The sequence below is a fragment of the Phragmites australis genome, chromosome 15, assembly GCF_958298935.1.
Source record: "Phragmites australis chromosome 15, lpPhrAust1.1, whole genome shotgun sequence".
NCBI classification, from domain to species: domain Eukaryota; kingdom Viridiplantae; phylum Streptophyta; class Magnoliopsida; order Poales; family Poaceae; genus Phragmites; species Phragmites australis.
Genome location: NC_084935.1, coordinates 24,812,676 through 24,822,213, shown reverse-complemented (window position 1 = coordinate 24,822,213; position 9,538 = coordinate 24,812,676). Strand labels below are relative to the sequence as shown.

At 55.4% G+C, this 9,538-nt stretch overlaps 1 protein-coding gene across 1 annotated transcript; it reads left to right on the top strand.

Moving 5' to 3' along the window:
* The first annotated feature begins 5,736 nt into the window (after positions 1–5,736).
* LOC133892857 (UDP-glycosyltransferase 91C1-like) lies at positions 5,737–9,538 on the top strand. Its single transcript, XM_062333835.1, has 2 exons — positions 5,737–6,206; positions 8,399–9,538. Exons 1-2 carry the CDS (start codon positions 5,760–5,762, stop codon positions 9,395–9,397), a joined length of 1,446 nt encoding a protein of 481 aa, XP_062189819.1. The 5' UTR covers positions 5,737–5,759; the 3' UTR covers positions 9,398–9,538.

Genomic DNA, 9,538 nt, shown 5'->3' with positions numbered 1-9,538 from the left:
TCGATAAGACCTTTGACCGTGTGGCACTCCGTAAGGTCATGCCACTTGGTCTGGTGGATTTGGCACCACTTCCCCGTCTCAGGCCTCGCAGGAGCGGGGGCCCTTGCGGGGGCAGGATCCCTCGGAGGGAAGGGGGCCCTTGTCGGCGGTCGCCCAGCGCGCTGGCCGGCAGTCGTGCTCCTGGGCTGGCCCAGGGGTAGGGCCTTGGGCCGGCACGACAGGGACTGACTCGCGCCTTCTTCTCGTTTTCTTTTCCCGCCTGTCAGAGCGGGAAGGATCTGGTTGATCGGCGGTGGGATGCTCAGGGCGCGGAACATGCCACGCCCGAGCCTCCGCTGCCTTAGCGCACTTATCGGCCAACGCGAAGAGTTCCGCGGTGGTTTCGACTTCATGCGTGCCCAGCTTCTCGAGCATCCACTCGTCGCAGACACCCTGCCGGAACACGACAATAATGGCGTGGGGGGTTATCCGCGGAATGGTGTTGCGGATCTGGCTAAAGCGCTGTATGAAGCGCCGCAACGTCTCTCCCTCCTGCTGTTTCACAGCGTGGACGTCGCACTCCAGGCCAGGGCGCGTGAACATGCCCTGAAAATTAGCCACAAACTGGTGGCAGAGGTCATCCCAGGAGCCGATGGATCCTAGGGGTAAGTTTATAAGCCAAGAACGGGCAGAACCCCTCAAGGCCACATGAAAATAGTTGGCCATCACCTTCTCACTGCCGCCAGCCGCTTGGACAGTGGTGGTGTAGATTTGGAGGAACTCGACGGGGTCGATGGACCCGTTGTACTTCTCCGGCAGTTCTGGCCGGAACTTGGTGGGCCATTTGACCCAGCGGAGCTCGCTGGTGAAGGCGCGACAGCTTGTGCCATACCCTGCTGCGCGGGCAGCGCCCTTGGGCGGTGAACACCGGTGAGCCGGGGAGCCCCGACGGTCATGTGTCGGTATGGAGGAGGCCTGGTCCTCAGTTTCGGCCTCATGCTGGGATTCCCGTTGGCGCTCGAGGGTAACACGCGCATCTTCGACGGCCCTCCGCTCGTTGAGGTGCAAGCGGAGGTCCTAAGCTCCAGTAGTGGCTAGGGGGTGGCACTCCGCTTGGAGGCCCCCCGGCCAGTTCGACCACCACCTGATGATGGGCCGGTCTTGGCTGCGCCGTGGTGGGAGGTAGCCCGGGAGCTTTCGGCCAACACCTGACGGTGAGCCGTGCCCACGAGAGCGGCCAGCTCCTGGAGCCAGCGACCTTCTGGGGTTTCCCCCGTCGCCTGGACTGGTGGGTGCCTGAGGAGAGCTTGCGCCGCAAGCAGCGCACTCCCAGGACTGGCCTCGCCAAAGGCGAGCCTACGCTGCAACGACGCCCGGCGTTGACCAGACGTGGATCTAGCGGCAGGAGTTTCTGCCGCCTGCTGAGGGTTAGACGATGCACTAGCGACGGCAGCGGCAGCCCTGCTGGGCCTAGCGCCATGGTCCTCATGAGAGGGGAGCACCGTGCGTGCGGACCATGGCTGCTACTCAGGAGCAGCAGCGACTGGGGCCTTCTGCGCGAGGGGCTCCATTTCCTCGCTGGAGCTGGAGCCGGTGCGTCGGAGACGATGGCCACCTGCCATTTTTTTCTGTAGGAAAAACTAACAAATTCAGGGATGCAACCCCCTACCTGGTGCGCCAGCTGTCGGAGGGTGAACTCCTAAAGCAGGGATCCGGAGGGACCCCCTTTGAGATTCGGCCAGGGGGATGATTCTGAATCTGTTTTGCGGATGAAATAAATGGGCGCAAATACGATGACTGGTGGAATGGAATGATCGAATGCAGAATGTAGCAAATGCACTGGAGGGATTTTTAGATAGGTTCGGGCCGCACTGAGCGTAATACCCTACTCCTGTGTGGATGCTATAAATGCACTGAGAATGTCTCTCAGGGATGTTGCTGGTTACAAGAATGTCTGTCTATCCTAGAGCTTCGGGCTCCTTATTCTTTGGTGGTCTCAGCTTTTGTGCTTGTACTGGGGTGTTCTTCTATCTTTGATCTTCGCCCGGGATTCTTCGCCCCTTCTTCTTCGTCCGGATTGGGTCCTCTTAAATACTTACCGGCGGTAGCGTGCCCCGAAAGGGAGGGCACGAGTTCCAAGGTGCCATAAATGGAAAAGCAACCATCATAGGCTGCTGCGCGAAGTGACCGGGGGGGTTGAAAACGCGCCCCCCGCCCGGTCTCGGTCGTCATGATGGCGTTCGGCAACGGGCGCCGTGGAGAGGGCCCACTAGGCAGCCACAGACCAGCTCGGCGTGCTTGCCCGATCTTGTATGCCTGGCACAGCAGGGTGGCAGACGGGGCGCCTTGGGTCTCGTGATGTTATCCCGAGGCGCGTCGGATGACGCGGGATGGGACCCGTGCATTAAATGTCCCCACGTCCTCCTGCCAGAAAGTGGCAGGGACTGATACCGAGCGTGGCAGGAGCAGTTGGAAGTGACAGGCCACGCGCCATCTTAAATGCGGCATCGGGCCTTTCACTGGCTGACACCTCACCGCTGGACCTCTGTGGAGGCCACGGTGAAGGACTTCTAAGGTCCCCGGGGAACCGAGTGCTCGGGGGCCGCTGTTCACAGCCCCGAGCACCCTCTCCTGGATATGCCCTTTCTTGGTCCTCGGGGAACCGAGTGCTCGGGGGCCCACTGCTCGTGACCCCGAGCACTCTCTCCCAGAAACTGGCTGATCGGGTCCTCGGGGAACCGAGTGCTCGGGGGCCACAGCTCGCGACCCCGAGCACTCTCTCCCAAAACTTAGCTTCCTTTGGGTCTTCGGGGTACTCGGGCGCTCGGGGGCCGCTGCTCGCGGCCCCGAGCAACCCCTTCCCGGTACTCGGCTTTCCTTGGTCGTCGGGGGACTCGAGTGCTCGGGGGCCACTGCCCGCAGCCCCGAGCACTCTTTTCCCAGCACTTGGTCTTCTCAGATCATCGGGGAACCCGGGTACTCGGGAACCACTGTTCATGGCCCCGAGCGCCCTCTCCCGGGACTTAGTCTTCTCGCGCTTCGGGGAGATCATCCCCGCGGGAGGTCGCCACGTGGCAACCTGCTGGTCTGGCCTCGGGACTCGAGGACCCCTGGTTCCTGTGTCACCGATAATGACCAAGGGGATGGGGGGCACTGCTCGGTTTAGGGAAGAAGATGATGAGGAAGGGAGTGGGGTTGGACATGTGAGGTGAGAGAGAGAACATGGTCTTGCACATATGCACTGCCTGCCATCTCAACTAACGCCGCTACACATCCCAACATGAGTCTTCTCCTCTAGTAACCATCGTATGACCGGATAGCTGGGTGGGCATCTTCCCTTGCTCCAAAAATCCACTCTCATCTAGATTTACCCCAAAACTTAGGGCATGTTTAGTGGATAACTAACTTTGCCGCATATTCTTCACACTTTCATAGAGAAAATTGACCACCTAACCTTAAAGCAAAGTTTTGGCAAAAAAAAAACTTAGTTTGTGATGAGACGCCAGTTTTTAGATAATGGAATAATTCATATTCTAGTCTCTTCATCCAAAGATGTACGCAGCTGGATGAGAAGCCACCATTTAGATAAGAAGTTATGCAAATAAGAGATTAATTAAACCTTGGTTGCTTAGCAACTCTTAGAGCATGTATGTGCTTAGAGAAGGTGCTTATGGAAAAAAACCATTTTTTCTCAATTGCAGTAGCATAAGTGCTTAGGTAGAGGGCAATGTACTTACTTAACTACTGCTGCGTATATTAGTGCTAATAAGAGAGTTAACCATATTTAAGAACATATAGTCTTTGTTTGAAAATTATAATTTTATGTATGTGTTTAACACTCTCTTTTGTTAAGCATCTAGTTTTGTTTATGCCCTTAGCACATCATTTAGAAAAAGAAATGACAGGAAGTAATATATAAGTAATACTATCTCTGTTTTTGTTTACTTGTCACCGACTTTTTACTATAGTAATTTTGACATTGTGTTTTTTCTACGAAAAATTTATAAAGGAAAAAGTCTATTTTACTCCCTCGAACTATGTTGTTGGTCTGGATAACCCCTAAACTATTAAACCGTCCATTTTACTCCCCCGAACTATCAATACCGAATCACTTTACCCCCTGCAGTGGTTTTGTACCCGGTTTTGCACACGTGGTTGCCACATCACCCAGTTGTTTTGCCACGTGGCTGCCACGTCATATATATCTCTCTCTTTTCCCTTCTTCTTCCCACCCAAAGAAGAGAGAGAGGGCGGGCGGTGACGGCTCGACCGGGCGGTGGTCAGCGACGCACAAGGGGGAAGGGATGCCCGGGGTGGGCTCCCCAAAGCACGGGAGCAGAGAAATGCCTAGCGACGAGGCCACGCTCAAGCGTGCGCGAGCTCTGCCGACGGACATGCACCGGAGTGGGGTCGCCACCGACGGTCCGAAGCTACGCTTCGCCGTGCCACAGTCTTTCTCGGCTGACCAAAAGCACAGTGAGCCACCACCCAAATTGGAGCCATCTTCCTATTCTCCCTTCCTTTGTGCCCCTCATGGCGCATACGCTCGTCGCACCGTTGCCAAGACCGATCATGAGTCTCTTCCGCTGCCGTACTCGTTCGCCAGGGCCACCGCTGCATGTGCGCATCATTGATCTGCATGTTGGGGCTGCCCCGACCTCACCACTTGATCCATCCACCTCCGCCTCACCTCCTCGAACCTTCACAAGCCACCTCTGCTTGCCATCCGCCAACGACGAGTTCGTGTGATGGAGCTCACTCCTCGTCGCGCTACCCCTCTACTGCTAGCCCCCTCCACGCCTCGCCGTCTTTGGGAAACCCCACCAGGGAGTTCTCCGACCTGGGGAATAGCCCGTGCTCCCGTCTCCTTCCCTCACCGAAGCCGCCGCCATCGTTGGCCGTTGCCGCCTCGGAGTGTGCCGCGCTGCGTCGCGTCTCACGTGTGCATGTGCGCACACCCTCGTCGGTAGCACGGCGAGGAGTGAGCTCCATCGCGCGAGCTCGTCATGTCTGCGACACTTCGGATTTAGCGACGGCGCGTTGGGATTCGGCAGGCGACAACTTGGCGCGCTGCTCTCTGAGTCGGCCGTGAGGGAGAGATGAGAGGGAGGGAGTGAGAGGCATTGGCGGCGTGCATAGAGGCGGCGACAGCGGGGAGAGCAGTGCGTGGCGGTGGCGGCAACAGCCCGAAAGAGAGAGAGAGAGAGAGAGAGGATGGCACGCACGACGGGGGAGTAAAATGGACTTTTTCATTGGTGATGTGGCAGCCATGTGTGCAAAACCGGATACAAAGCTACTATATGGGGTAAAGTGATCCAGTATTGATAGCTCGAGAGAGTAAAATGGACGCTTTAATAGTATAGGGGGTTATTCGAACTAACGACATAGTTCAGAGGAGTAAAATAGAATTTTTTCATTTATAAATACTTAAAAATATATATAATATTAATGGATTTCGTGACAAATCTAATAATACGAAAGTTTTATATATCAATAATTTTTTCGTAGAAAAAAATAAAAGATTAAAATTGCTATATTAAAAAACGGAGTACTAATCAGCTCTCAGGCGAGACGCATCTCACTTAGCATATCCTGATTAATTACTACGTGATCGACTGATTGAAGCCTTAAATATGGACACGCGCGGATCACATTTTCTATTATTTTACGTAAAAAATTTGAATAGATCTTCGGTTGGCTACTTGGCCCCAATTTTATGTGTATAATATCAAGGTGGCTGCCATAAAGCCATTTCATTGCCATCTATCCAAGAACCAGCCATGGCAGAAACCAAGCAAGAAGCATCTTCCCAGCCTCTTCACGTCCTGGTCTTCCCATGGCTGGCGTTCGGCCACATGATCCCGTTCCTCGAGCTCTCAAAGCGGCTGGCGCGGCGCGGCCACGCCGTCACGTTCGTGTCCACGCCGAGGAACGCCGCCAGGCTGGCCGCCGTCCCGCCGGAGCTGTCCGCGCGCGTCCGCGTCGTCACGCTGGACCTGCCGGAGGTCGAGGGGCTACCGGACGGCGCCGAGTCGACGGCCGATGTCCCGCCGGAGAAGGTCGAGCTCCTCAAGAAGGCGTTCGACGGGCTAGCCGCGCCGTTCGCGGGCCTCGTCGAGGAGGCCTGCGCCAGCGGCGGCGGCGCCGCCGGGTTCTCGACGAAGCCTGACTGGATCATACAAGACTTCGCGCAGAACTGGGTTTGGCCAATCGCCGAGGAACACGAGGTGAGGATCGCTTACCAAAATACAATTAGCATATATACCATAGCAGCAATCTATTATATCTGGTAGGAAAACGCCGGGCCTCCCGAGTCGCTCCGGAGGCGACCAACCGCCGCTGCCTAGAAACCCCTCCGATCTCGCCCCCCTCGCCACCGGATTTGTAGTTTTCTGTTAGATTACAAAATCACGGGTTGGTTGCTAACTAAAAAACGCAAAACTATGTGAGATATATTTACTCTAGTTTGTTTGTTGCATAGCGACATTGCGATCAAAATCGTTAGGATTTAGTTCAAATTGAGCAGAAGTGTACTAAAATTCGTTATCGGTGCGAACAGCCTACAGGCAAATCTCTAAAGTGGAGGGAGTCGGTCGGGGGTTTCAACCTCCAGTTAGCACGTCCCATTAAAATGCCTCCCATAAAGATCCAGGAAGAGGATCTAGTGTTAAAAAAAATTCGTTATCGGTCTCTCTCTTTCAAAATGCCATAAAAGCTAATTGTTTCCTAAATTTTTCTTGTCTGCCCTAAGATCCTGTTGGAATTTGAAGGAGTTTTCCCTTTAAAATTTGAATTTGAGGTGAAGTTAAATTTGAATTGAGCAAATTCCTTAAAAGAAAAAAAAAAGATGAGGCCAGACCGAGTGGGTCGCTTCAAGGCCCAAAGGCCGAGCAGCCCACCCGGCTGGCTGCCTAACCTAAAAGGGTGCCCAAGCCCCTAGGGGCTGGCGGCGGCCGCCACAGAGGCGCGTGAGGGGGCTCCGCCCTTCCCGGTCGCCCGTTCGCTGTCCGGCGGATTCGGTGCGCCGTAGTGGAGTCATGGGGTTTAAGTTGGGCCTCTTCTTCTCCCTTGGAAAGGAGGTGAACTCACCTGAGCTTTTCCCGATCTTCTACTCCCTGCTCTCCACTTGCGCTCACGGCCACGGTTCTCTCTCTTTCTCTCTCTCACGCGAGGCTGTGCCGGTTTCTTCCGGTGGGGCGACAACTGACGTGGTAGAGCTCGTCTTCGGTCGAGTTCCCGTCGGCTCTCTCTCGCCGGCCTCGTGCGGGATTTGGTGCGGCGCCTTCCGCTTGTACGGCGCTAGGCGGTTCGGTTGCCGGCTGTGCGTGTGCGCGTGCGGGTCTGTGGTGTCGTCGGCGTGGTGGTCTCTGGGCTGTGCCTTCGTGCACGCCATTGCTTGCAGTGTTCGGCTACTTCGCCTTGGCCCGGTGTTGGACTCTTGTTGTTGCGGTCTTCTCTGCTTCTCGGGTGCCGGCTGTGGTGTACGTCACAGCCGGCTCTGTGGTATTGTATCTCCGAAAACTATTCCCAGTTGTCCTCGGCATAGAGGGGGAATCTCTGTTTTCTGGGACAGCGCGTTCGCGTGCCTTGCCATCTTCATCTTGTTGGACAGTAAGCTCGTTCCAATCCATTCTTTACATTCTAGCATGCAATTTTGATTCTCTTAATGTATATGCATGCTACAAGAGGCAATAATCTGCTTTGTGATGATTGCGGGCTAAGTACGATTAGTGTTTCAATTGTGCTCTTAAGCTAGACCGTAGTCGCCAGTTGTTGATCTAGTTGTATCTCTGTTAATCAGTTTTTGTGTCCACTGCGGTGTGCCTTTTGGCGCCCTCTGTTCAGTGGCTCTGTTTTGGCTCAGTGACTTTGGAGAGCACTTGATGCTCTCTGTTCTTGTTGGCAAGGGCGCTCTTGGACTTATCTCTTGATCTGGTGCCCATTTGTGGCACTTTGTGTTGGTTTGTTGCCTTCGGCTGTCTGATGCTGCCTGGTCCTGGTGGGTTTGGGCGCCCTGCTGTTCTCTTTGTTCGGCTCTCTCTCTGTAGTCTGTGGAGGTCGATTGGTACTGTGCTTTAGTTTTTCAGAGTTGTACACTTGATCATAAACTAGGGTAGTTTGGCCTAGCTCTAGAGGTGATTTGATACACTGATCGGTAACATCTTAGTATGTATTAGATAGCTATTAATTTGGCAACTCGTACTGAAAGCCATAACTTTGTTTTAACAATTGTTTATATGTTATATTGCCTCTCATTGTCAACTGTCATTTTTGATTCATTTGTATCCATGAGTAGCTTATGTGCTTTCATATATGCTTTTGAAATGTTCATGTTTACCTATATGATATATGTTGACAGTTATACTTTTATATATACGTGTAAATTCGGAATTAATTTAATCAGAATTTACAACAACAGATCCCATGCGCCATCTTCCTCATCCTGCCGGTGGCCATAATGGCCTTCATCGGCACGCGGCACGAGAACGAGGCGCACCCACGCACGACGGCCGAGGACTACATGGTCCAGCCACCGTGGATCCCCTTCCCGTCCACCATCGCGTACCGGCGCCACGAGGCCGAGGCCATCGCCGCTGCGTTCCGGCCGAATGCCTCCGGCGTGTCGGACATCGACCGTTTCTGGCAGATGCAGCGCCCCTGCTGCCGCCTCATCGTACACCGCAGCTGCCCCGAGGTTGAGCCGCGGCTGTTCCCCCTCTTGACGGAGCTCTTCGCCAAACCGTTCGTCCCCGCCGGCCTCCTCCTGCCGGACGACGCTGTCGACGACGACGGCCCGGGTAGTGACCAGTCCTTCTTGGCTGTCTTGCAATGGCTGGACGCGCAGCCCAGGCGGTCCGTCATCTACGTGGCGCTCGGGAGCGAGGCCCCGGTGACGGCGGACCACATCCGGCAGCTCGCCCTGGGCCTGGAGCTCTCCGGCGTGCGATTCCTCTGGGCGCTCCGGCGGCCCGTTGGCCACGCCGGCGCGCTGCTTCCGGATGGGTTCGAGGCCCGCGTCGCGGGGCGCGGGGTGGTGCGCGCCGGGTGGGTGCCGCAGGTGCGCGTGCTCGCGCACGGCGCCGTGGGCGCGTTCCTGACGCACTGCGGCTGGGGCTCCACCGTGGAGAGCCTCCTCCGGTTCGGGCACCCGTTGGTGATGCTGCCGTTCGTCGCCGACCAGGGCCTCATCACGCGGGCGATGGCTGCGAGGGGTGTCGGCGTCGAGGTGCCGAGGAACGACGACGATGGGTCGTTCCGCGGGGACGACGTGGCGGCGACAGTGCGGCGGGTGATGGCGGAGGAGGAGGGCGAGGCGCTCGCGCGCAACGCCAAGGAGCTGCAGAAGGTGCTTGGGGACAGGGTAAGGCAGGAGCAATACGTTGATGAGCTCGTGGAGTATTTGCAGCGCTACAAATAAGGTCGCTCCGCGATAAGTGCTTGCATGTTTGAATAATAATGCATCTAATTTGGCCCATGTTGAACAGCATCTGACATGTACACTATAGATTGATTAATCATGTTTTTACTCCGTATTTATTAATGAAGAACGCTATTTATC

What these genes read in the sequence shown, in the direction of transcription:
- LOC133892857 (XM_062333835.1), top strand. Translation starts at nt 5,760, where the DNA reads ATGGCAGAAACCAAGCAAGAAGCATCTTCCCAGCCTCTTCACGTCCTG. An exon ending in CAATCGCCGAGGAACACGAG is followed by an intron (nt 6,207 to 8,398) that starts GTGAGGATCGCT and finishes TTACAACAACAG; the next exon opens with ATCCCATGCGCCATCTTCCT.